At 57.5% G+C, this 23542-nt stretch overlaps 8 protein-coding genes across 8 annotated transcripts; 3 read left to right on the top strand and 5 right to left on the bottom strand.

Annotated features, from left to right (window-relative positions):
• The first annotated feature begins 906 nt into the window (after window positions 1-906).
• On the top strand, window positions 907-3912 carry MYCTH_2304236 (uncharacterized protein). Its single transcript, XM_003662912.1, has 3 exons — window positions 907-2361; window positions 2439-2504; window positions 2563-3912. Exons 1-3 carry the CDS (start codon window positions 1559-1561, stop codon window positions 3824-3826), a joined length of 2133 nt encoding a protein of 710 aa, XP_003662960.1. The 5' UTR covers window positions 907-1558; the 3' UTR covers window positions 3827-3912.
• A 230-nt stretch (window positions 3913-4142) lies between these two features.
• On the bottom strand, window positions 4143-5763 carry MYCTH_2304239 (carbohydrate esterase family 4 protein). The gene is made up of 4 exons (XM_003662913.1): window positions 5741-5763; window positions 5583-5678; window positions 4700-5522; window positions 4143-4566 (listed from the first exon to the last, which is right to left on the bottom strand). Exons 3-4 carry the CDS (start codon window positions 5517-5519, stop codon window positions 4352-4354), a joined length of 1035 nt encoding a protein of 344 aa, XP_003662961.1. The 5' UTR covers window positions 5520-5522; window positions 5583-5678; window positions 5741-5763; the 3' UTR covers window positions 4143-4351.
• Window positions 5764-7343: 1580 nt separating this feature from the next.
• Window positions 7344-7568, top strand: MYCTH_50125 (uncharacterized protein; the record flags this gene model as incomplete). Its single annotated transcript, XM_003662914.1, has 1 exon — window positions 7344-7568. A coding segment is annotated over one exon (225 nt), but the record flags the coding sequence as incomplete, so codon positions are not given.
• Window positions 7569-8820: 1252 nt separating this feature from the next.
• On the bottom strand, window positions 8821-11309 carry MYCTH_2304243 (uncharacterized protein). The gene has a single exon (XM_003662915.1). It carries the CDS (start codon window positions 11027-11029, stop codon window positions 9086-9088), a length of 1944 nt encoding a protein of 647 aa, XP_003662963.1. The 5' UTR covers window positions 11030-11309; the 3' UTR covers window positions 8821-9085.
• Window positions 11310-11402: 93 nt separating this feature from the next.
• On the bottom strand, window positions 11403-13515 carry MYCTH_2304244 (uncharacterized protein). The gene is made up of 2 exons (XM_003662916.1): window positions 13097-13515; window positions 11403-13039 (listed from the first exon to the last, which is right to left on the bottom strand). The coding sequence occupies exons 1-2, from the start codon at window positions 13213-13215 to the stop codon at window positions 11671-11673; spliced, it is 1488 nt and encodes a 495-aa protein (XP_003662964.1). The 5' UTR covers window positions 13216-13515; the 3' UTR covers window positions 11403-11670.
• A 454-nt stretch (window positions 13516-13969) lies between these two features.
• Window positions 13970-16597, top strand: MYCTH_2304247 (uncharacterized protein). The gene is made up of 2 exons (XM_003662917.1): window positions 13970-14407; window positions 14470-16597. Exons 1-2 carry the CDS (start codon window positions 14097-14099, stop codon window positions 16337-16339), a joined length of 2181 nt encoding a protein of 726 aa, XP_003662965.1. The 5' UTR covers window positions 13970-14096; the 3' UTR covers window positions 16340-16597.
• A 230-nt stretch (window positions 16598-16827) lies between these two features.
• Window positions 16828-19081, bottom strand: MYCTH_2304250 (uncharacterized protein). The gene is made up of 4 exons (XM_003662918.1): window positions 18851-19081; window positions 18272-18788; window positions 17939-18212; window positions 16828-17862 (listed from the first exon to the last, which is right to left on the bottom strand). Exons 1-4 carry the CDS (start codon window positions 18956-18958, stop codon window positions 17268-17270), a joined length of 1494 nt encoding a protein of 497 aa, XP_003662966.1. The 5' UTR covers window positions 18959-19081; the 3' UTR covers window positions 16828-17267.
• A 1833-nt stretch (window positions 19082-20914) lies between these two features.
• MYCTH_81013 (uncharacterized protein) lies at window positions 20915-22997 on the bottom strand. The gene is made up of 2 exons (XM_003662919.1): window positions 22281-22997; window positions 20915-21783 (listed from the first exon to the last, which is right to left on the bottom strand). Exons 1-2 carry the CDS (start codon window positions 22708-22710, stop codon window positions 21290-21292), a joined length of 924 nt encoding a protein of 307 aa, XP_003662967.1. The 5' UTR covers window positions 22711-22997; the 3' UTR covers window positions 20915-21289.
• Between the last annotated feature and the right edge of the window lie 545 nt (window positions 22998-23542).

The following is a 23542-nucleotide window of genomic DNA, read 5'->3' on the forward strand; positions in this document are numbered from 1 at the left end:
GTCACTGCGCTGCTGACCTCGGTCAGATGCATCGCCTCATCTAGGACTCGGAGCGGTCCGCCAACAATCCTGCCGTGGGGAGAATGAATCAAGGAAGGCACGCGAGGGGACCGACTGTTGGGTCTACGGTAGGCCGTTTGCCTCAACGCCATTGGGCGGCAAGGCGAGGACGGCGGGTGACAAGGCCCGTGCATCCCCCAGTCTAGGACTCTCAACGCAGAAAGTGAGGACGAGGAAGGAGCGAAACGGTTGGAGCGGTCCATGCCTTTGCAGTGAGCGCGGGGGAGGGGTCGTCTCGCAAGGCGGCCGCTGCTGAGCCTCTCTGCGCAATCCTTGCACAGCCATCCAATCCTCCCGCCCGCCGCCTTTCCCACGCCCATCCGTCGATTGACTAGCAAAGCAAAGCAATGGGAATAAATCATGCTCAAATGGCGGCGGCGGCCAGTCTTTTTCGCGACAATTTTCCAAGGGCGGATCCCTCTGCGCATCCGCTCGCTCATCGCGCCCTTGGGGGGAACACACCATGCACACAAGTTTACCATCGACGCAGACAATGAAGAGCAGCTTCTCTGGTCAATACCTTGACAATCCCCTCGTCCGTCCTACATTCGTCATTCGTCCGGAACCCAACCTTGCCCAAGGCTGTGGCCACTTATCGTTCGCCTCCCCACACAGGCAACACGGCTACCGTGGCTACCGTGTTCTGTGTATAAGAAGAGGTCTGCGCCGCTGCCTGGCCCGGTTATCCTAGGCCTGCAGTATCTGGGCCTGGTTGCTCACCCTGTTCCTCACTCACCCACCTACCCACCCGCACATGAATATACACCCCCCCCCAAACCTGTCTTTTTCTTTTCCAAGGGCGGCCCGAAGTCTTCGCCATGGTTTCTCGGTTATAGGTCGCACGCCCTGCTCCCCAGGTTTCCTTCGTTACGGCACCAACCGGCTGCCTGAACCCGGTTTCGAGTGATCTAATCGCGGACCACACCGACCTCTCATCTCACTCACTCACCCTCTTGCCTCGCCGCGCGCTTCGTCTCTCCGCCCCACAGCTTCATCGGATTAGCCCGCCTCGTCTCCTTACGGCCTCGTCTCCTTAAGGAGCGGCCTCATCCTCCCTTCGTTGCCCGTGTCACCGACCTGCCATCTCCTCTCCGAGTTCAACAACGTTATACCCTCGGTTCATAATATCTGGTCTGCCCAGGGCCCTCCCCTCCATCCCTCGCATCATCGTGTCGCGTGGCCAATCTATCGGCGCTCTATCAAGGCCCTCATGGATCCCCGAGCCGACCGGAGTGTCGGTACACCAGCCGTCCATGTCTGTCCTCAGTGCTCGAAAAGGTTCTCTCGACTCTGTGACCTGAACAAGCATTCAAAGTCGCATACCCGCCCACACAAATGCCGTGAACCCTCATGCAAATATAGCACCCTTGGTTGGCCTACAGCGAAAGAATTGGAGCGACACCACAACGACAAGCACTCGGCTACCCCACGCACCTTTCGCTGTTGGTTCCAGCCGTGCTCCTACTCGTCCAAGAGAGAATCCAACTGCAAGCAGCATATGGAGAAGGTTCATAACTGGGAATACGTCAAGAGCAAGTCGAGAGGCAGACGCTCGGCCGCTCAGCGCAAGGCCGCCGACGGTGCTCGAGCCTCAGAGAACTGCGCCGTGGCTGTCGACGCGGACCACAGCCGTCCGGCTCTTGCAACTTCGCACCGCCCTGCGACCGCGCCCACAACCGGTGGCGACTTTCTCCTCTTTGACGATCAGGAAGATGCCGTCGGCGAGGACGATGACCCGCATTGCCTGCAGTACGGCGGCACCGACAACGCCGAGTCATATCTGCCCTGGACGTCGCCAACGACTCGCTTGCGGGACAACGAATTGCTCATCGAGAGGTTCAGCCAGACTTACAACGGCGCGCAAGGGAACGCGAATGCCATCCCCAGCACCCTCGGCGCTGGCATGGACCCTGTACTTCCCGACTTGGTCCTTCCTGGTGCTCGGTACTACCCGCAAGGAGATGACGGAAATGCGAACGCCGTCGCGATCAAGGTCGAATCCCCGGTCAAGTCCCTGGACACCGCTTCCCCCACGAAGAGAAAGTATCAGCTTTTTAAAGACCGCTCACCACAACAGAACTCGACTCCTGCATCGACACAAGCCAGGGAGCCGAACCGCGGCCGGGAAGCCGGAGCAGGTCAGGGTCCGTCGATATCATTGGGATACCGCCCCTCTGTTAAGCGCGGAGACGGCAGCGACGGAAACGGGTCTCGTCCGAAGAGGGCAAAGCTCGATCCCGCCCGCGACTTCACCGATACGACCATGCCCGACATTTTCCGCCATGCCCACCCAGATATATAGTCAGTCGGCGCTCGCTGTTTTGCCTGCTTCACTTTTGGTCAATCCCAAGGTTGGCTGACTCGCCATGCCCCAACAGTGACAGGAATCGATCCGACAAGTACTCACCATGCCACACTGTCCATCGAGAAATCTCGACGCTCATGTGAGTTTCCTCTCCGTTACGAATACACTCTCTCACCAAGGCTGATCTCGCCGCCTAGTCGGCATTTGAGTAGACCGGCCCATCGCCTCTCCGTGACCGGGCGGGCCATATCTTCCTTCGACATCGAGGACCCGGACTTCAAACACCCAAGGGTGGGAGTCTGCCGAAACTGCTGGCAAACTTTTCATGAACGCTCCGATTTCGACAGCCACTTGTCCTCTCCCTGCCAGAGAGTATCCAAGGGAAAGAAAGAAAAGTGGCGGGTGCTGTACGAGAGCTTCACCCCCTTAGCGGCCGGCCCGAACACGCAGACTGGTGGAGAACTGTGCGGCCGGCCGGCCGAACATCCGAATGACGCTCTCAGTCCCGCAGGCATTGGCAACCAAGAGGCTGCCCGAACGCCTTCAACCTCAGTTCCGTCACCTGTCTCCCCCCAACTCGCGAATCCTACACCCGTCGGCTCCGGAGTCGAACGGTTCGTTTCCGCGGACGAGCATGATAGGCTGCAAAGGGAGCATGAAGCGTTGCGCGAGAGGCACCAGCAGCTCGAGCGGATGGCGCAGGCCCTCCTGATCAAGCAGCTCTTCCAGGAAAGCATGAATCTCACCACCGCAGCGGGACCCGCCGTCAAGCCGCCACTGCCAATAGCCTCGTCCGAAAAGGACTGCCCCGCCACCTCGGCGGCAGCTTCTGACCGAGATAATCTTGTCCAGCACATGAACTCGCACTCCACGGACGTCGACGTGCATGCCTTCATGGAGGAGATGGAGGACGCCCGCCAAAGCCTCTCGAGGATGAACTCGGGGCTGAGCACCGCCTCGCGCTCCACCATCCACCGTGTCCCGCCGAGTCCGCCATCCCGGCATGCCGATCTTCCGGGCTTTCCAAGCGGCGATGGCGAGACGGGTCGACACGCCCCGCTGCCGTCCATCCCCGACTCGGGTTACGGCACGGAAAACCGGCGCGGCAGCTTGGGCGATCTCGCCGCCGCCGGCGCGGGGCAGCAGCCAGCGACGCCGGGGTCCCTGATACCGCCGTGCACTGCCGAGTCGGCCGCCGGCGGGGACGGCAATAATAAGGACAAGGCGGGCGGCGAGGCCGTTTTGTGGGGCGAGAGTCCTCTCCAGCAGACCCCGAGAGGCTACAACGGCACGCTGTCCCCCCCTCACCATGGCCAGCCGAGCTTCATGACGGAGCACGACATGGCCGACATGGCCGACTACGCCGACGATTTCTACAACATTTTTTATCAAGACAACATGCTCCACTCGCGCTCGTCGCCGCCCGGTTTCACGTTTGAGAACCCCTCGCAGGTCGAGTAGCAGGCGGCGGCACCATGGATAGATTTAAGAGGAGGACTAGAGAGATTTGCGAGCCTCCAGCAGCAATGGGCTCTTGCTTTCTTTCTTTAAAAAACACTGGCACACGTCTGAAATACATGGGTTAATGGATGGAATAACGGAATTTATGATATCATGTCAAATCTTGCGATGTTACATATGGGCACACATATGGGCACACTGGCTGTGCAACGACCTTCTACCAAAGGGCAGAGAGACAGCACGAATCCAGCTTCGCTCAGTTAATTTACTGCAACTTTTGCTCTTCATGCAAGGATGTCACCGTGCAGAGCCACCCGCATGCTGTTAAAGGCACATTTTTGTTTTTCTGAATGACAACTAACAGTGTCTCACTCACTACATCCCACCCGATCCATCACCGCCCCGACGGTCACGGAACCGAGACAACAGGTTGTATAGGTTGTGTCGCCAATGCTCAATCCCGCCTGACACGACCTGTTCTCTCAACCCCAAAATGACCGTATCGCTCTGCACAGCTCTATCCCGTCAAACTCGATCATGTAATGTACTACTACAAGTCCCATAGTCCTCCTGACACCCCAGGAGAGGTATGCACGAGAGAGCGTTGTCGGTGCACTTACTCGACAGGCTGCAGCACTGCCCGAATTCGCTGCCCGTACATGTCTGCTTCACTTCGGGACCGCAGCGTCCGTCGGTGCTGACTGGGAGACCGGTTTGCGTCGGCTCGGCGGATGACGTTGCTTTAATACAAAGCAGTAAGAAAAACATGTCCAAACTCTGAAGACAACCAGCAGGGGGGAGCAAAGTTACAGAGCTGGTTTTATTAGATAAGGGGGGCCAAGTGATGGACGGTATTGAGTAAACAGGACTTACATGGATCACCTGTCTTTGTGGAGCTAGTCTTGGTCTTGGTAGAGAACGTGGTCTGCGAGGAAGGGATGGTCGTCGTGCTCGGTGTCCCATCACAGCTTCCCCACTCGGGCTGGCAGCCTTTTTCGGAGGAGCAGTGGTCGTAGCTGTCACCGCACCATCCAAAGACGGAGCAGCAGGAGCCGAACTCTGTGCCGGCGCACGTCACGCCGTTGCCGCAAGTGCCGTCGATGCTCGGGCCGCTGTGCGTCGGGGCGACAGAGATGGTCGTCCTCGTCGGGTCCGTGGGCATGGTGCTAGTGGACTCGGGAGGGGCCACTGAGGTGGTCGGCACGGTGATGCTGCCGTTGGGTCCCTGGCGGTACCAGTTCTCGACAGGATCGCCGAGGCACTTGCCCACCGTCACCGCTCGGTAGCCGTTGGCGAAGAGAGAGGTTAGGATGTAGTCGGTCAGGTTGTACACGGTCTGATAGTGGATGTCGTGTTCGATCTGCAGAAAATTGTCCGAGGACGGGTCAGAGCCATCGATGGCGTCGTCCCAAATATCTTTGCTGGTCTGGATCTCCGTCGCATCGTCGTGAAGGTACCCCTCCGTGTCGAGGTCGAAATACACCACGTGGTAGCCCAGGGTTGAGAGGATGTCTTGGCAGTTCTTCTCGCAGATAGAATAAGGGGGCCTCATGTAGGTCGGGAAGAAGCCGAGGATTGAGTTGAGCGCAATTTCGTTCCAGATCATTTGGTTCGTGAATTGCGTGGTGGTCAACTGGCTGGCGTTCTGGTGAGACCAAGTGTGACTGGCAATCTGATGGCCCTCGGCATGCATTCTCTGCGAGGCTTCATGAGTCTTTCATTAGTCCGCCACCGGCCGTCACAGAGTCACACTCACTCTGATGATTTGCGGATATATTGTGGTTGGATCATTGATCTGTCCCTTCCCAAGGTTTGTCCCAGTGATGAAGAAGGTGGCTCTTGCGTCGTAGCTCTAGTTGCTCGGTTAGCCAGCATGCTGCTATGCATGGATACGTTCGCGGCGTAGTCTCGGACCTTCAGGATATCGAGGAGGTCATTGGTGTAGAGATACGGCCCATCGTCGAAAGTCAAAGCAATATCACCCGCATTCTCGCAGTCGTAGATGCCGGCTCCGCCATAAGGAACGTTCCCCAGCTTTAGCCGCGCGACGTTCGAGGTATCAACTCCTTTTGGTTTTTGATTCTGTCCACTTGGTCAGTCCGACGATAACTCGGGAGTGGATCGCGGTCCTGATTACAGCATCACAGGCGGTGGAATAGTTGATTTGGCAGTCGGGCGCGCTGCAATAGTCCGGGCCCGTTCCGCACCATCTATCTCGGTTTCATTAGTTGACCTTCCCGTCAACGCCGGTCAGGGAGGCAAACATACCCTTCAAGGGAGCAACACTCTCCTTCAGCACAGCTTCCGTAACCAGGCCCGCAGCGTCCCTCGTCGTCATCATCTTGCCGCCCCTTCAAGAATCCCCGTCGACTACTGGTAGACTTTCTGGCGGTGGTAAGTCCGCCGGAATATGCTCCCTTCCATGTGCCCAGTTCAGATAGAAGCCGTCTCGCTCCCATGAGCTTTGGCACGTGCTGGCCATGGTTGTTATGGGCACACGCCAAGCCAAGCAAGGCGGCCGGGAGGGTGGACGACAGCCTCATCGTGAGTCGGGCGCGATATTACCTGCTGCGCCTAGCAAAGACAATGGTTCTTTTGGCACCCGAGAGTCCACGGCATGTAGTGGACGGGAGGGGGTGAAGGAATATACCAGAGACACGATAGGTGTTGGCAACCTAGCCGCTGCCAATGGTATCAAGACAAAATTAAAAGGTTCCCGCAGCGGCACAAGCTCCGGTGTGCATGCAGTAGGGTCACAGAGGAGAGCGACCGAGAGAGGGCTCGGCGATGGGGGGGTATCCGGGGAAGTATAAATGAAGGTGGCAGATGCCACACCCCCGGGACCTGCGAACACCCACGTTGCAAAAGACCGGGTTCTATATTACCGTCCATCTTTCCGGCACAGGTTGCCTTGTTACCTCGCGAGGGGTTTCCCAACATTCTGTTTCCTGCAACCGTAGCTCTACGGTCGCTCGGGGAGCGGCACAAGATGGTATCGAAAATACGAGGTGCTCTGCAGGTGTGCAACCACCCTTCGAGGACTTAGAAGAAACTTGATGAAGACCACGGGTCATCGGTTCCTGAACTCCGCCAACCGCGCCGACGAGTTGATGTTGTGAAGCACGAAAACGATACCCGCCTATGGCCGACGGTGCAAGACAGGGTCGAGAAACGCAAGTTCAATATAAACGGACCCGCAATGACCTGTAAGGTGACAGGTAGCCTCGCATCCAGCTGAACCTTCAGATATTAACGAAAGATATTAACGAAACAGCGAGTTGTCGCAAACGGTGCAGCCCTGCCGGGACGACATGGAGATTCCCTTTCGGAAGTTGTTAACCCGCAGAGCTTCTCGAAGTCAAGAGCAGGCTAGTCGAGGCGATCGGAGAAGCGGAAAAGGCGGGCAAGTCGGGCTGATCAGCCATGAATGCGCTGCGAGCCGAGGGCAGGAGGACGAAGGCGAGTCATCTTCTCTCGGCAGCGGCCAGGGTCGAGCAGACAATGAAATGCATCTTGCTGTAACCATGGGCAGGATGTCGGCCCAGACTGCAACGATCAGCCGCACGTACTGGGAGCCGATTCCGGTAGGTCTGGCGCCCGGGGGATTGCAGCCTCGAAGGCTTGGTATTCCCGTATAAAGGATGACGCGGCAAAATATCCTAAATTCGTAAAAGCGGCTCACCGATCACCACTTTGCATTCCGGCTGAAGTCGACCTCGAGAGAATCTGCGGAGCTGCGTAGCGGACAACGGGTGGTATGCCAGCAGGAGTGAAAGTTGCGAGAAACGGCACCGCAAGCTTTGTAGCGACGACTTGTGTAAGTGGTATACAGGAAAATGAGAGATGAGTGAGAGCTTTCGTAACACAAATTTAAGAAATCATGAGCCTTCGGTGGTTAGAAAAACCTTAAACAGACAACTAACGGCAATTTACAAGACGCGCAATCGTCACCTTTCGGTACCAGAGGAGGTTGCCTAGCTTCAAAGCCTGAGCTGTTGAAATGTTCCTGCCCCAACCCGTCCACGGTCCAGCGGGGGAGGAGCCCTGGGAAAGCGCACCCCAGGTTTTTTCGGTCTTTGAGAGCATCTAGATAGCAGCTGGTAAGCAATGGGTGACCACGGGTTAAATGAACCCGGATTCCGGCTCGACCAAATGGTGCCTTCCTCCAGTCCAGAATTGAACGAAGGGCAGGAGCCCCTTCATAAACCAGTCTACATACCGCATTTGAGTTTGCGTTCTAGGGATATCCGGTCCCCTCTTGCTCGAGTTGTCTGAACCTGCTGCGGTGCGAGGTGAAGCAGCACGTTTCTTCGCGTTGCTGCCGGGACAAGCAAGCAACGTTCAATAGCTCGCTTTCTCGCCCGCAGTGCAGCAAGCCGGGGCAACCGTTAATGTCCATACGGTAACACATCGACACGTCGTGGTAACGTGCCATGCATGTTCCAGCCAGCAATCGGCAAAGCGGTCTTCTTCCGCTTTCGCTTGCCGCTCGAGGGAGCCACCCGCTACCTTACTTGCCTTGTGATGTTGCCATGGCGGGTAGGCAGAGGGCAAGGTACGGAAGTGCCAAACACCAATAGCTAAGCAACCGGAAATGGGACATTTATATATCAGTTATGTCGGATCTTAGGACCAGTCCCTTGAGGAGGGTTGCAGCATTGTCAGGGATCGATATTATATTGCACCGTGCCTGATCTCGGCGTCAATCAGAACATGTACGTGACGCCCTGCGACCCGCCCTAGGTTCACCTTTTTTTTTTTTCTTTTTCTCCTTTGTGTAAAAAAAAAAGGGGGGGGGAGGGGGAGCGAGCAGTAACGGTTGTGACAACCCACAACTGACTCGGGCTCGCCATTTCCGGACTCTGTCCGGGTTATCAATAAGGCAGAGAAGCTGATAGAGCCTGGTGTGACCGAGCAGGTTTGTCTTTCGCAGGTGTACACTTCTCGGACCAACCCTCGACTTCATCAACTCACACATACAGCGGAATGACCCAATGTGAACGGGATTGCAAAATCATTATGTTTATATAGCGAGAGGTCCTTCTTAACCAAAACTAATAAAGAATACGCACAACTAACTTGCGGTACAGCTGGGCGGCAACCGTCAAAACCACCGGCAACACCACCGATACCCTCATACAAACATACAGTACATACAGTACATACACAAAACCATACCTCGTCAGTCCCATCAACTCGTTAGGTCCAAAATGAAAAAGTGACAAGCCCGAGGGAAAAAAAAAAAAAAATCCTCCCGTCTCACGCAACCATAGCGCCCACGGCCGCGGGGATCTCCGCAAACAAGATGCCCTTGAAGGCCGCCTCGCCCATCTCCTCGCCCCACTGCCCTGCTCGTTTCAGCGCCGCCTTCCACTTCTGCTTCTGCTCCTCCGCCAGCTCCTCCCAGCTCTTGGCCTCCCCGTGCCGCGCGGCGTCGTGGCCCTCCACCCGGATCACCACCTCCTCCTCCGCGACGTGATGCAGGACCACCACCACAGTCTTCTCCTCCTCCTCTCCCTCCTCCCCGTCCTCCTTCTTCTCGCCGGCCCCCGCGCCCGCGCCGGTCTTCTTCCCCTGCAACGCCTTCTTGGCCTCGTGGTACTCCGCCAACACCCCCGCAACCGGCAGGGGCGAGGGCGCCGCCGCCTCCGCCCGCGCCTCGACGGCGACGCCGTAGAACCGCCCGGGGCTGTGCCAGCGCACGGGCGTGACGGAGCGGGCGCCGATGACGGGGCGCGAGAGGCCCTTGACCTCCAGGACGCCCTGCAGCAGGAGCGCCAGCAGGGCGAAGACGAGGGCGGAGGTGAGGAGGAGGCTGGCGGGCGAGGGGCGGCGGGGCTTGAGGGCTAGCGTGTATCCGGGGGCTCCTTGCTGCTTCTCTTGTTGTTGTTGACGTCGTCGTTGTTGTTGTTGCTGCTGTTCTTGTTCCCGCCGGGGTCGTAGCGGGAGAGAGTGGACCACGCAGGTGTTGGCCATGGAGCCTATCGAGGCGAGTTTGATGTGCGGGGGTTGCTGCGGTTGCTGTTTCCCGGCGGTCGCCGAAGGGGTTATGCTGGAGAAGGCGAGGCCGGAGATGGGGCCGGCGTGGACCTCTTTGAACGTGGTGACTGGGTAGAGGTTGGATATGAGGTTGATGTCGCCGATGGACTGGTGGTCGAGAGTGTACAGCGTGATGGAGCTGTCCTGGCCCGTCACGGCGATGACGAACTGGGTCTCGTCTTGCTTGGCGAACGGGCTGGCCGGGGGGGAGAGATTCCGGACGGCCATGCTCGTCGCGCGCCTGATGCTCTTGGGAAGTTTCGCCGAGATGGCCAGCCTGGCTTTCCCTTCCTTCTCCTCCTTACCCAGGTCGGATCGGTTGGGAAGGCGGAAGCCCTGGAGGACCGCGCCGCCCGACTTGATGTTTGCGACGGCCAACACGAAGGTTGGTGTCAGGAAGCGTATGCATCGCAGGGAAGGCCGATCCTTGGCCCCCGTCGCTGCGTCCAGCGGCATCGACCAGACGGCATGCGGACCGCTGGTGGCCGTCTTGGTGACCACCAGGGTGTAGATGTCGTAGTTGTCGCAGTACACCAGTTGGTGCTCGTCGTCCGAGACCTGCATCATGTCCATATCCTGAGCCTCCTTTGGAAGCTCCACCTTCCCCCGGAGCTGGGGCGCCGGGCTGTTGCTGGTCGCGGCAGGCATGTCGAAGACGGCGATTTGCGGATCGTTGGAACGTCCGATGCTGCCTGTCGCGGCTGCGCCAACCGGGCCCGATATCCTCAGCAATCTCTGATATGCGTCCGTGTCTGTGGTCGAGAAGAGGGCGGACCTCGAGATCTCGGCGATCTTGGGGTTGGGCTGTTCCTTGGCCCCGGAGGGCAGGTCGGCTGCAAACACCCTGAAGTGTTCGTTCTTGCCCTTCTTCAGATCCTCCTCGGCCGAATTGATACCCGCGTAGAGGAGAAGCGCGTTATTCCTGCGCGAGCCGACAACAAGAGTGTTGACGCTGTCTTCGTCGCGGCCGAGTTCGATCTCCGAGACAATTTGCGGCGCGGCGTCGTGGGATGCGTCCAGCACGCTGATCTTGTTCCCAACCCCGCTGCGTGCAGCTCCGCCGCCGCCGCCCACGATGAGGCGGTTTGCATCCTCGGGGTCGAAGTCGAGGGCATATAGAGGGTACGACAGTCGTACCTCGGTCCGGGGTATTGGGGGGGCCATCGCGTGACAGCGCGGATTCGGTTTTGCGATACTTCTTCTCCAGCTGGCGGGGTATCGCGTCGCGGCCGTGGGATACCTATGTGGTAATGGTTAATTATTTTTGTACCTTTTCCTGCGAGGTCAAGTGCTGCGCCAGCACTTTGTAATCTCGCCCGCAGGATAATCGATGCGCTCGCAACAGAATGACGACGATGTCTGGTGCAGTGAAGCCTGGGCTTGTGCAGTTTTGCTCCTTCTCTGTCCTCTTTAAGAGCCCACCCAATCAGCGAGCGGGCGCCCGTCCCCAGATTCTTAGCGCGAACCTCTCTGGCAGGGGTGAAGCTCCAGACCTTCGACCTAGTGTACTATGTAATCCGTACTCCGTACGATGTATGGAATCCGTAAAGCGGCAAGAAAAGCTAGCAAGGATGACGTCGTTTTCTTGGCACCTCCTTTTGTACTCCGTACAGTCAGTATGTACAGTACATACATGTATACCAAGTATAAGAGTATTCCATAAAAGTACAAAACCTTCCGTCGCGTGGTTAAAGGAGAGGCAGTCTCGGACTAACGTTATCTTCAGAGCTAGAGCAGATTTTTTTACAAAGTGAGGTGCGAATTTCTCGTAAACAATTCTCCGTGTTGAGGCACAGCCGGGGCCGTCACGCCGCCATGTTCACATGAACCGCCTTGATATTGCAGTACGGTGCCAACCCGGCCTCGCCCAGCTCCCTGCCGATTCCCGACTGCTTGACGCCTCCGAACGGGATCCTGAAATCGGAATCGTTGCTGCTGTTGATCCAGACCATGCCCGCCTCGATCTCCCTGGCAACCCGGTGCGCCCGCACCAAGTCTTTGGTGAAGAGCGCTGCCCCGAGGCCGTACGTCGTGTCGTTGGACAGCTGAATGGCTTCTTCCTCCGTATCGAACTTGACGATAGCCACGCAAGGGCCAAAGATCTCCTCGCGGAAGATCTTCATTTCGGGCCTCACGTTGGTGAAGACGGTTGGCGCGATGAAGAAGCCCTTGCCTTTCTGTGGCAGCGGTTCGCCACCCAGGACAATCGTTGCGCCTTCTTCCTGGCCCGACTTGATGTACGAAAGCACTCTATCATACTGAGCCCTTGTCACCTGCGGCCCCTGGAACGTGGTCTCCTCAAACGGGTCGCCCACCACCGAGATCTCCTCGACCTTGGCCTTGAACCGCCCGACGAACTCGTCGTACACCTTCTCGTGGACCAGGATGCGCGACGTGGCGGTGCAGATCTGGCCCTGATTGCTCATGATGCCGATATGAGACCACTGCGCCGCTAGATCGAGGTCGGCGTCCTCAAACACAATGAGCGGCGACTTGCCCCCTGTCTCAAGGGTGATGTTCTTCATGGTTGCCGAGGCCATCTTCATGATCTCCTTGCCGGTGGCAGTGCTGCCGGTGAAGGCGATCTTGTCCACGCCAGGGTGCTGCACCAGCGCCGCGCCCGCCTCCCGGCCGTGGCCATTGATAATGTTGACCACGCCCGGCGGAAAGCCGGCCTCCTTGATAAGCCGTGCCACGTACAGCATCGAGAGCGGGGTCTGCTCGGCAAGCTTGAGCACCACCGTATTGCCGCAGCAGAGGGCGGGTCCCAGTTTCCAGGCCGCCATGTCGAGGGGATAATTCCAGGGGATGATCTGGCCGCAGACGCCTAGGGGCTCCTTGAGGGTGTAGGCAAACTTGGCCGGGCCAACGTCGATGACCTGACCAAAGTTCTTGTCGGCGTACCCGGCATAATACTTGAGGACGTTGATCACCTCCGGCACGTTCTCCTTGAGCGCGACCGAGTAGGGTTTACCATTGTCGAGACACTCGATGGTGGCCAGCGTCTCGGCGTGCTGCGCAACCAGGTCGGCCAGCTTCACCATGAGGGCCCCGCGCTCAGTGCCGGAAAGGGACCTCCATGAGGGATCTTTGAAGGCCTTGCGGGCGGCTGCCACGGCCTTGTCAACATCGTCGGCCGTGGCGGCAAAGACGGAGCATATCTCCTCCTCCGTTCTGGGGCAGAGTTAGTTTCGTAACTTTCTCTTCTGTTGGCCCTTGAGAGTTACCGACGTGGGGTTGATGGAGGCGATCTTCTGCTCATTGCTGCTCTTGACAAACTCGTTGTTGATGAAGAGGCCCAGTGGCTGGGTCCACTTCCTGCCATTCGGCGCTGCAAGTTCGATCTCCATCTTTGAATCGCTATATCTGCTTCGTCCGGCCTGCGCTGTCGCGGATGAGAAAATGCGTAGAAAAACAGCAACAATGGTCGATTTCCTCGGTTCATGCCAGAGTCCGTAGCTCGGCAGCTTCCGGGCGCAAACAGTTCGGGGGAGGGCCGTCATCTTATCTTCATCTTCCGACTTCCTTTATCATTACCTATCTGGCCCCTCCTCCGCTGTAGCTGCTTGATGCAGTGGTTGCACAGAGGGTGGGGTGGGGTTTGCCTCCCTTCCTAGGTGCAGTGGCTTCTCTTCCTCTGTGCTTCTGGGCTGCCTTCCTTTCCCGGGCAGAGAGCCAAGTTTTAGCTTCGCCAAGAGTACAACGGCGCCCCGCGTCTTTGCTAAGCAGTAGACAAGTAGACGCACCTACTAGTTGATCAAAGCAAAATACTGGCTTAGATCCCCTCCTCGTATCTACTTCGGGCATGCCCCAACCTGGAATTGAAGTGCAAGGGGAAACTGTCCGCCAGATCCTTTTACCATACGGGCAACCCCGACAACGAAACTAGTTTCAAGTTTCCAAAACCCCGATCTTGGACCGGGTTGCCTTCGGTGATGACGGTGGGGGGAGGGGCAACCTTTGCCGAGACCCAACATCACTAGCATGAAGGTGCGGCCAATCAAAGCAGAGCGTTAAGCTATCCCCGTGCCATTTGACAATGCACCCCTGCGCTACCTGACTACAGGGGCCCTGTGACATAACAACTGCCTGCCTGGGCAAGCAGGAGATTCAACTGTTGCGCTTGCCACTGCGACTTGAAGCCTTTTTTGGATCCTTTCATATCTCCAGTCAGACCCAAGACACCCCCGGCGGCCCGGCTTGGATATGCAACACACCGACCCCTCTCATCATGATTGAACCAACGGCATCGCCGTCGCAGGCGCCGTCCTTGGGCGTTGCGCTGGTCGCACTCTTCTGCATCTCGGTCGTCGTCCTCCTCATCCTCCGACACTACCTCCCGCTCCGCACCACTCCCGCCTTTCTCCTTGTGCCCGTCTTCTTCGCGCTATGGCTTCCCGCCAGCATGGTCCTGCTGGTCCCAATCGACCTGGCTTCCAGCGCCATGACCGACAACATTGACGCCCGCGGGATATGGCTCGACGAGCGAACCCTCAGGGTGTCGTGGAGGATCACGTATTGGCTCACCTTTGCCCTCACCTGGTATGCGCGCTCCCCTGGGGGTTCTTGCCTTTGGTCTTCGCCCCTAACCTCCCTGTGATCAGGTTTATCCTCCCCATACTCGGCGAGTACTCGGATTCTGGCTACCGCGAGCCGAAGGCAAAGCTCCTCGACTCTCTGCGTGCGAACGCACAGTACTATGGCATCGTCTTCGGATCCGGCGCCCTCGGGCTGATCTACGTCCTCATATCCTACGGTCACTTCTCCGAGTCGCTCAAGAGCACCGTCATGGCACTCGCATATTGCTGGGGTTTGATCTTGGTCATCTACTTGATGGGCCACGGCCTCGTTTCGATACCTCGCCGCCTCTTCCGCAATGCCAACATCAGCGGCAGGCTGCGCCGGATCCAGGCACAGGCCCCAAAGATCTACGAGAAGATGGAAGATTCGATAGTGGACGTGGAGGACCTCGAGCTGCAGGTCGCAGAGCTCAGTCGACGCAAGGGTGGTAGCGCCAGTCTGTTCCAGGACTGGATCGAAGAGTTGGCCGACATGACCAACCTGCCAGAGTCGCCACCTGGCCGGGCAAGCATCCTCCGAGGATCTGGAAACCCGAGCCCGCTCCCGAACGTCATCACCGCAAAGTACCTTGCCGAACTCACCAGAAGGCTGGTCAGGGCGAAGCACGCTCGGTCGCGGTATGTGAGTGAGTGGAATCGGCTGCTGGAGGACGCGGTCAAGACCCAAGCGATATTGGACTCGGCAGCGTCCAAGAAGCTGGATTTCGGCCGGGCTTCTCCCCATGCCGGCTTCTGGGACCGACACACCATCTTCACCCCCTATACGCGCTATCTGTTTCACTACCACTTCGTCCCGTACCTGCAGATCGCCCTCGCCGCCGTCCTCTCCCTTGCCTCCGTCTGCATCGTCTGGTCCGAGCTCGTGAAGGGTCTCTTCCCCCAACTCTCCGTCATCCGCTACAGCGTCGTCCACCACCAGGTCGCCGGCAAAGGCCAGGTGGGCTTCGCGGGCCAAGTCATCGCCGCCCTCTGGATGGTCTACATGTGCGCGGCCGCGCTCATCTCCATCACCGAGGTCAAAGTCTGGCGCGGCCGCGCTCTCGTGCGCCGCAACACCGCCCACGAGTCCGCCTTCTGGTACGCCAGCCAAGTTGCCCGCCTCAGCGTGCCCCTCACCTACAACTTCATGACATTCCTGGGGGTCATCTACCGCGACACCGTCTTCTACGACTTCCTCGGCCAGCTCATCAACCTCACCCCGCTCGGCAAGTGGTTCGACTACCTCTTCCCGGCTTTCATCCTGCTCCCCGTGTGCGCCACTCTGTTCGGCCTCTACGGCAGGGTCAAGCGCGTCGTCAGCTTCGGCGTCGTCGACGCCCTGGACAACGAGGAGGAGGAGGACGACGTCGCCGATCGGGGCAGTTCTGCCGCCTTTGGGGCGTGGCGCGAAGGCCGCGACCTCATCGAGCGCGAGCTGAACGGCACGCTGGCCGCCGTCCGGGCGCGCCGCGCCGACGTCGTCAACAGCAGCGGCGGCGGCAACGGCCGCACCGGGCGCTCGGCCCCAGTTCTGTCTATCCCCCGCGCCGGACAGACCCCAACCCCGTTCGGCACGTCGCCCGCCGCGGGTAGTGCCGCAACCCCCTCGCGCAGCCGGCGAGCGCAGGCGAACACCTCGACCAGGACAGTCGGCCGCGCTGAGCCCCTCCCTGCCGACGAGGGAGACGACGAGAACTTTTTCGAGGCGCTGGGCCATCGCGTCAAGAATACGATTGACACGCTCGATACCCCCAAATGGTTGCAGGACCTCGGGCAGGGGATCAAGAAGCCCAAGTGGATGGGCGGTCACGAGGGGCAAAGCGGGAGTGGGAGTCACAATGTAGGAAGAGGAGGCGGCGCGGATATAAGGAGGTGGTTTGGCGGTGGGAATGACGAGGGGAGGATAAGATTGTAAGTTTCTTGTAAGATTTATTCGGCTCGGTTCACATCTTCGTTCTGTTGTTTTTTTGGTCTCGGGTACTACTACTGCTGCTGCTGCTGATTTTGCTTGGTTATTTATGGGAGAAGCATTGGGCGGCGTTTTAGGGGTTTGTTGGTGGGGGGAGGGGCCTTGTGGAATCATGAGCTTTCTCCCTGGCTAGTGTCTTCTAGTAATATTGCTATGGTATGTAATGCAACCTTTGGGGTATGTGATTTTGCATTTTCCCCCCCCCCCCCCCCCCCAAACAAACTTCAACGAGTTGCTTGGACTTTACTAGCTATGGACACACAGGCTTGTGCATGGTTCTCTGGCACGGCAGTTGCTCGGCCCGCTGGAACTCTAGTCCTGAGGGGCATGCGGAATTGTTTTACACCAGACACACAAACTCCGTGCTGATTTTGTTTCAAGAGAGGAGAGCCAAAGCCCGACCACACACCAGTCTTCCCAGCAACCACCACGTACAATCTGTGACGCGAGTGTTCCGCCAGCAAGCAACAGCAGATAACCGCCCATATGTTTTTCGTTAGACATCCACTGGATCGAGACGTTTCGTGAGTAGCACAACGGTCATGATACAAGTGTACTAATGCTTTGTTTGAGAAAACTGGCAATCTTCATCATCATTCATGTGTCAAGGTTCCTGTGAACATAAGCGACATTGTCGCGTTCCCCTCGGGTATCTTCTACAATGAAAAGCAAATGCGGCCACCGACTCCTAGTCCAGTACCTTGGATGCCATCCCAACGCCCATGTCGTAATTCCCGAGTGTCATCCTTCGTAAGTACCTTCTGCTGAGAACAATTCCTTTCCGGCAAGTACCAATCCGTATAATGTATGCTCGAAATTGTCTGCTCCCTACACAACCTTCACAGACGTGTGTGGGAGGGGTGGAAGGTGGGGGTCAGACAAAGATTTCCACTTCCACGACGCCGCCGGCGCGCCTGGCGTTGTAGATGGCCAGGACTGCGGCATCCCAGTCGGCCTCGCTGTGGATCTTTCTCTTGCCGGACGGGGTCATGATCTCATAGACGGGATCCTGGCCGGCGGCCTCGAAGGCGGCCTTGATGCTGGAAAAGGCGCCGTGCGCGATCATGTAGTCGGTGTGGCGGTAGGTGGTGGGCGGCGCGATGTCGACGCCGTCGGCCTTGTCCTTGACGTAGACGTGGTACTTGAGCCGGGCATTGGCGGGCACCTCCGCCGCGTCGGCGTGGTGATCGTCGAGACCGAGAATGGCTTCGCTGAGCTTGCGCTTCTTGCCGGCGACGGCGCCAGAGACGAGCGCCGCGAAGAATGACTGGCCTTGAGCGGTAGGCTCGGCCCCGCCCGGGGCGGATTTGGGAGACTCTGCGGAGGGAGCCGGCGAGGACGGCGACAGCGGAGTCTGGTCGCCGGAGTCGGCGTTCTTCATCGCAGCCTGGATGCGTTTCATGGCGAGGTACTTCTGCTTTGTATTGGTGTACATCCGGTAAAGAACCATGACAAAGCCGGCGAGGAGGCTGTATGAACGCTGTCAGTTGAGATGCCTTTTGTTTTCTTCGCTTTATAACACAGATCAGAGGGAAGTGTGCTTACATTGACGAATCTCTGGGCCAGAGATATTTGCGAGTGGCTGCGTTATTCCGCTTGTCGCCGAACCAGATGCGGCCCCAATCTTTGAAGATGAGGAGGTACAAGGCGATCTTGATGAGCACCTTTTTGGTTGCGGTTGCGGTACCTGTGGGTTCCGAGACGAGCGGAAAGAGCTTGGAATCCTGCAAAATTTTTTTGATGTCCTGGCCGAGGCGCTTGCCCTCGTCCAGAGTCAGCTCAAGGTGGCCGTAGAGAACCTCAACCTTGGTTTTGCGATCTGGCTCGGGTCAGTAACTAAGTGTTAATTAAGAAAGCGAAGGTTCGGCGGGGCCGTACTGAGCGTGATATAGTAGCCAAGTTCATGTGCCAACTTCAAGTCGTGGTCGATTCGCCGAGGCAAGCGAATGAACGAGTTGGTCTGGCTCTTTGCGTAGCGAAAGCCGGGCATGTCAGCCGGGGAGATTTCCATCTCATTCCGGATCGTGTCGCCGTCTCGGTCTTCTGCTTGAGCATTAACAGGCGGTTCGCTGCTTGTGGCGGCCTCCCAGAGGTCTGTGAGCTCGGCTTCCAGAGCCGCATCATCGGGGTCCTCCTCAGGCGATCTCGCTGCAGACCCAGAGGCAGAAGCAGAACAAACAGAATGCTGGGTACTAACCACAGAGTCACCTGAAGTGTGTCCATCTAGGAGCGATAAAAAGGCATCTAGAGGATCAGGGACCGCGGGCAGGGAGAGCTGGGGCAGTGACAGTTGAGGCTCCCGAGGTGAGCCCGGGAACGCCGACTGTTGCACCGCCGGCGCGTCATTCTGGGTCGACTGAGCAGGAGCAGGCGCCGAGACGTTGGGAAAGCGGAGCTGAGCGGCTGAGTTAGTCGCATCATGAAGGTTTCCATGCGACGAAGGTGACGCCGGCTCACAATCGGGCCCGCACGACCTCGGCGGCGGCTCGATGGCGCCGGCTTCAGTAAAGAGAGAAGCCGGATCGATCTCATCGCCGCCGCCGAAGAGCGAGTCCACGTCATCATCTGCTACTCCATAGCGGTAGACTAAGTCAAGATTGAAATTCTCGGCCATCGTGATGATCGAGTCGGCCGGATGTGGTGTTGTTTCACTTTGAAGTTCTGAAGCGTGAGGGCACAAGGCAGTAGCAGTGTGAAATCGAGGCCCGCCGTGGGTTTTAACGCGCCGCGCCGCCGCGCCGCGGCGCCGCCGCGTGGGCCGAACGGCAGAGAAACCCTAACCCTAACATGGTTCACTGCCGACTCGCCCATCCGCTCTTGCACGGTTAATGATAGGAAAGAGAACGATTCTATTATTGTTCTTTTCTTGAATGATAGAGCCTCCCGAATACAACCCAAAGCGTAAAGTTCCAATAAAAGAACTCTTTTATATATCATTCTAATATGTAGCTTATGTATAAGACTTGGCTTTAACCGTATTAAGGCAGCTCACAATGGCGACGATAACTAGGTACAATACCTAATTAAGGAATGGAATGTAGAGGCGTTATGTTTGGCAGCCGTAAAGCTTAAACTGTATTTATCATTGCTACAACGCTTTCTGCAATCTTAGAATTTTTGTTCCTTCCTTCGCAAAGCATGTAGGGTTCGGATTGTACAACTGCACGCAGATTTTGTCATTTTTTGGTCCCAGCCCGAGTAGCCACGCTGAAGAGGCGCTTGAAAGATGATATTCGGGATTTCGGTTGAATCTGCGATGATCTAGTTACCTAAGATCGAACCCTTGATTCAATATACCGACCGCCAATCTGTTTCGATATCTTCACCGCTCGCGGTCGGACGTTTTGGCATTGGATCCGTCATCAAAAAAGTCCCGTCTGAAGTCACCTCAACACTCCGGCCAGGGTGGTCCGAAATCCATTATTAATTAGGGCATTGGCACACCGGGCGGTCTTGTCAACTAACTATTGTAGGTTCAGCTCGAATCAAACGCCATCACTCCATACGATCCCTGGCTGCAGCTCAGTCCTGGGGTCGCTCTCCAGGGTATCTGGCCAATGGTCCGGGGATGCTGACAAGAATTAGGATCAGCCCAATCCTTCGAGGTCATGTGGTTTCAATAACGAAGCTACTTTTCCCTTCTAATTTTGGGAAGTGTGGCGCTGGCCATTTGCATGTTTTGGCACTCACTGGATCTGAGGCGGCATTCGCAAGTGTTCCAGGCTACAGGCGCGTCCCGACAAGACCAATTGAGCATGACATATTGACAAGAAACTGAGCCCATTCGGCTCATGAAAAATACAGCACAGAAGGAAAAAATAAGAAGGATGAATCCTTTGAAAACTCTGGTGGCTGTCGGAGACTTCCCAGGGTTGCTCTCTAGAGCTGCTCCCGTGTCCCAACCTTGCGTTGCCCGCTCCCCTCCTTCCTTGTCCACGTCATGCCGAGAGTACTGTAGTGTATGTACATACATGCATCACGGTCCTGACCGAACAGATGCCCTGTATCTGCTAGGACTTTTCATGTCCGGGCCAGTAGGAAGCTCAGCCGCCCGCCGGGACGCCGTCGGATGACAGATCACTCCGTTAGGCCACTCGCCTAACAGCCCTCCTGGAGAGCGGCTCGACACGGCTCAGATCGCGGAGCCCACCCCCTAGAGTACGTATGTACTGTATGTACTCCGTACAGATGGATCACAATACGTGTATGTATGTATGTACATGCATACGTTGAGGGCTCTCCAGGGGTGTTACTAGTCTAGTGTCGAGGACGCACCGAGAAGCAACTTGCTACCGAGGTTAATTATCGATTCCTTGAATTGAAATCCGTACAGCGTGACTGATGGATCTGAGGCAAATCCTCGGCAGGTCTGGCCAACAGTCTTTTCGATAGCTGACTGGGCTGCCACAGATTACCACCCTGTGTTCCGAAATATTCATACGCCGGATATTTCCCCATTGATGCGAAACACCTGTCTTGAAGGTATATATTCCTGTGAAATGCAAAAGCGATGCCGCAATTGCTGCTTCTTCCAGCAATTGCACCTATAGGTGTGTATTTTGGCAATTCCTTATTAGTGGATCATATATGTGAACACGCAGTCGTCAGGCTGGTATCTTTGTTGTCTGGCATGGATGAAACTAAGGTACTGGCTAGCTCCATTCGCCCGACTACTTAAACAGGCGTACGTCCATTCCAATATAGATGACCATCCACAGGAGGGAATGGTCGAGATCGTAACGGGCCGTCGCCCGCCACCAACCAGCCCATACTAACTTTGGAATCCTACCAGGCGGGTGAACAATGAGTTGCGAAGAATCAAGTCAACCGGCTGCCCACCCGGCGGCGGCGGCGGGGGGCGCGGGGGGGGGGAAGGGGGCGAAGGAACCTCCCTAGTTAATACAACTTATATGCGAACCTCGGGGTCCCCTCGGCACCGACGTGCACCTTGAAGACGGCGCCGCCGAGGCGCCTGCTCTCGCCGTCGGCCTCGCCGTCGTCGTCGGCGGCGGTGGTGATGACGAGCTCGCCGGCGCCGACGAGCTCGCAGCAGGTCGCGTTCCTCGTCGGGATGCGCACCTCGCCGACCAGCCGGCCGTCGGGCGAGATCTTGAGCACCCTCGCCTCGCCGTACACGGCGTGCCACAGGTTGCCGTCCGTGTCGACGCGGAAGCCGTCGGGCTCGCCCGGCCCGTCGTGGCGGTAGAAGACGCGCTGGTTCGAGTGCGCCCCCGTCGACGGGTCGTAGTCCCACGCCAGCACCTCCCGCGCCGTCGAGTGCGTGAAGTACATGGTGCGGCCCGAGGGGGAGAAGCCGACCGAGTTGGGGATGGTGAGGTCTGAGAGGGTGCGGGCGGCCGGGGCGCCGGCGGTGAAGCGGTAGAGAGAGCCTGAGAGTCCTGTGTTAGTCCGAATGGAGGGTAGAGAAAAATAAGAACAAAAATCAGAGAGGGAAGGGAAAAAAAAGAGAGAGAGAGAGAGAGAGAAGAGAGAACGATTAGAGACGCAAAAAGGCTTAGAGTAAGGACGTGCATGGGGTCATCTGGTAGGAGGAGCTAGCTAATGGGTACATTGAGGGGGTAGGGACGAGACATGAGGGTTACATGTAAAGTATGCGCGTCAGACCACATGGCACGGCTAAGAGCTGCGGTGTGGAATGGCCGACGGCAGAGAGGATTGCAGATGAGCTGGCGAGTGAGATTATGGTGCGCGGAGGTGTGGGTATGACGGTGGCCTTTACTTCTGGTGCTGCTTGGGAGTCTCTGAAAGCTTGCCACGTATATATATGGCTCATAGCCCCATGCGAGTCGAAGGGCCCCGGCCCCCCCCCTTCCGTCCGTCCGGTAAGGCAGGATGGGAAATGGGAACAGAAAGCATCGGAACCTACCCTCTGGCTGAAAAGGCCCCTGGCCGAAGTCTGTCATGGTCCCAAGCCAGAAGCGGCCGTTCGGGTCGACCACGCCATCGTTGCTCCGGATCCGTTCGGCCTTCTCGTCGCCAAACCTGGTGACGTATTCATACTTGCCCGTCTTCCTATCCAGAACGGCCAGGCCCTGCTTGGCCCCAACCAGGAGAGCCTCCTGCGGATCCCGGCCTTCGATGTCGGCCGTGACGGTGACGGGCTCATCGAACTGAAGCGTCTGGAGCGACGAAGGTCCCTCGGCGAGCGAAACGGTGTGGAGCTGCTTCTTGATGATGTCGACGAAGCGCAGCGTGTTGGTGGCCGGCTCATAGTATGGCCCCTCGCCGAGCGAGCAGTGCGTCTCAAGGTAGGGCTCGCTGACCTGCCATTGCTGGAATTCCTGTCCCGCCGCCATTGCTATTACCGTGGTCCTCGGTGACAGCTCAGCCGTGTTGGAAGCCCGGATGGATCTGTGTGTAAGAGGCGATGATTGGATAATAACGACGCTCCCCACCGAAATCTTCCCCCCCTTCTTAGTGGGCCCCTTGACCGTTTACAGACGGGGGACTTGACGACCTTCCTGATATCCGAGGGGATTGTTCAAAGATGGGATGGGCTTGTGAGAGAAACCGCGCTTATTTGTAGTGAAGTACTCGCATAAAGTATCCCGCGGGTAGGGTCGCGGACTTGCCATTTTATCATCTGGCTACGGCTCCCAAGGTGGGGAAAAAGGAGGGCCATAGCGAGCGGCCCGGCTCGCGGGGTCGGAGTGTAGCACTCCCGTTAACGTTATCTCCAGAGTAGTTGTAGTCTGGTCGGATACCGGCCCTTGGATCCGCAGCTGCGGTCGATGTGGACAGCCGCCGGGAAAAGAGTGGTGGAGCATGCTGAATGGTCTGAGATCCCGGCCCGGCTCAAGAGCGCGAAAATGGAATGGGCGTTGGCGGTCGCGGGAGAACGGATGCAGGCTGCTCGGTCGAGTTTGGGTGACGGGCTGGAGAGTCGCTGTGCTGGAAAGTGCTGGCCCTCAAGAGCTCGGCAGGTATGGCACGCGTAGTTGTTCGAGACTGTTTGCCCATCCGTACCCCGCCGCATGTGCGAAGTACGGGTTACGTTTTGTGCACTAATCTAGCCCGCCTCGATGAGGTATCGAGTCAACGGTTTGACACTTCAGGGTCGTGTTGACCTTCTCGGGCGAACAAACAGAAACCTGCAGCACTGTAGAATTGTAGATGACTTGCTTTGTA

The sequence above is a fragment of the Thermothelomyces thermophilus genome, chromosome 3 (assembly GCF_000226095.1).
Source record: "Thermothelomyces thermophilus ATCC 42464 chromosome 3, complete sequence".
Lineage (NCBI taxonomy): Eukaryota > Fungi > Ascomycota > Sordariomycetes > Sordariales > Chaetomiaceae > Thermothelomyces > Thermothelomyces thermophilus.

What these genes read in the sequence shown, in the direction of transcription:
- MYCTH_2304236 (XM_003662912.1), top strand. Translation starts at nt 1,559, where the DNA reads ATGGAGAAGGTTCATAACTGGGAATACGTCAAGAGCAAGTCGAGAGGC. An exon ending in CATGCCCACCCAGATATATA is followed by an intron (nt 2,362 to 2,438) that starts GTCAGTCGGCGC and finishes ATGCCCCAACAG; the next exon opens with TGACAGGAATCGATCCGACA. An exon ending in CGAGAAATCTCGACGCTCAT is followed by an intron (nt 2,505 to 2,562) that starts GTGAGTTTCCTC and finishes CTCGCCGCCTAG; the next exon opens with TCGGCATTTGAGTAGACCGG.
- MYCTH_2304239 (XM_003662913.1), bottom strand. Translation starts at nt 5,519, where the DNA reads ATGCATGCCGAGGGCCATCAGATTGCCAGTCACACTTGGTCTCACCAG. An exon ending in CACAAAGACAGGTGATCCAT is followed by an intron (nt 4,567 to 4,699) that starts GTAAGTCCTGTT and finishes TTTGTATTAAAG; the next exon opens with CAACGTCATCCGCCGAGCCG.
- MYCTH_2304243 (XM_003662915.1), bottom strand. Translation starts at nt 11,029, where the DNA reads ATGGCCCCCCCAATACCCCGGACCGAGGTACGACTGTCGTACCCTCTA.
- MYCTH_2304244 (XM_003662916.1), bottom strand. Translation starts at nt 13,215, where the DNA reads ATGGAGATCGAACTTGCAGCGCCGAATGGCAGGAAGTGGACCCAGCCA. An exon ending in ATCGCCTCCATCAACCCCAC is followed by an intron (nt 13,040 to 13,096) that starts GTCGGTAACTCT and finishes ACTCTGCCCCAG; the next exon opens with AACGGAGGAGGAGATATGCT.
- MYCTH_2304247 (XM_003662917.1), top strand. Translation starts at nt 14,097, where the DNA reads ATGATTGAACCAACGGCATCGCCGTCGCAGGCGCCGTCCTTGGGCGTT. An exon ending in CTCACCTTTGCCCTCACCTG is followed by an intron (nt 14,408 to 14,469) that starts GTATGCGCGCTC and finishes CCCTGTGATCAG; the next exon opens with GTTTATCCTCCCCATACTCG.
- MYCTH_2304250 (XM_003662918.1), bottom strand. Translation starts at nt 18,958, where the DNA reads ATGATGACGTGGACTCGCTCTTCGGCGGCGGCGATGAGATCGATCCGG. An exon ending in TGGCTACTATATCACGCTCA is followed by an intron (nt 18,213 to 18,271) that starts GTACGGCCCCGC and finishes GACCCGAGCCAG; the next exon opens with ATCGCAAAACCAAGGTTGAG. An exon ending in TGGCCCAGAGATTCGTCAAT is followed by an intron (nt 17,863 to 17,938) that starts GTAAGCACACTT and finishes GCGTTCATACAG; the next exon opens with CCTCCTCGCCGGCTTTGTCA.
- MYCTH_81013 (XM_003662919.1), bottom strand. Translation starts at nt 22,710, where the DNA reads ATGGCGGCGGGACAGGAATTCCAGCAATGGCAGGTCAGCGAGCCCTAC. An exon ending in GGGGCCTTTTCAGCCAGAGG is followed by an intron (nt 21,784 to 22,280) that starts GTAGGTTCCGAT and finishes CAGGACTCTCAG; the next exon opens with GCTCTCTCTACCGCTTCACC.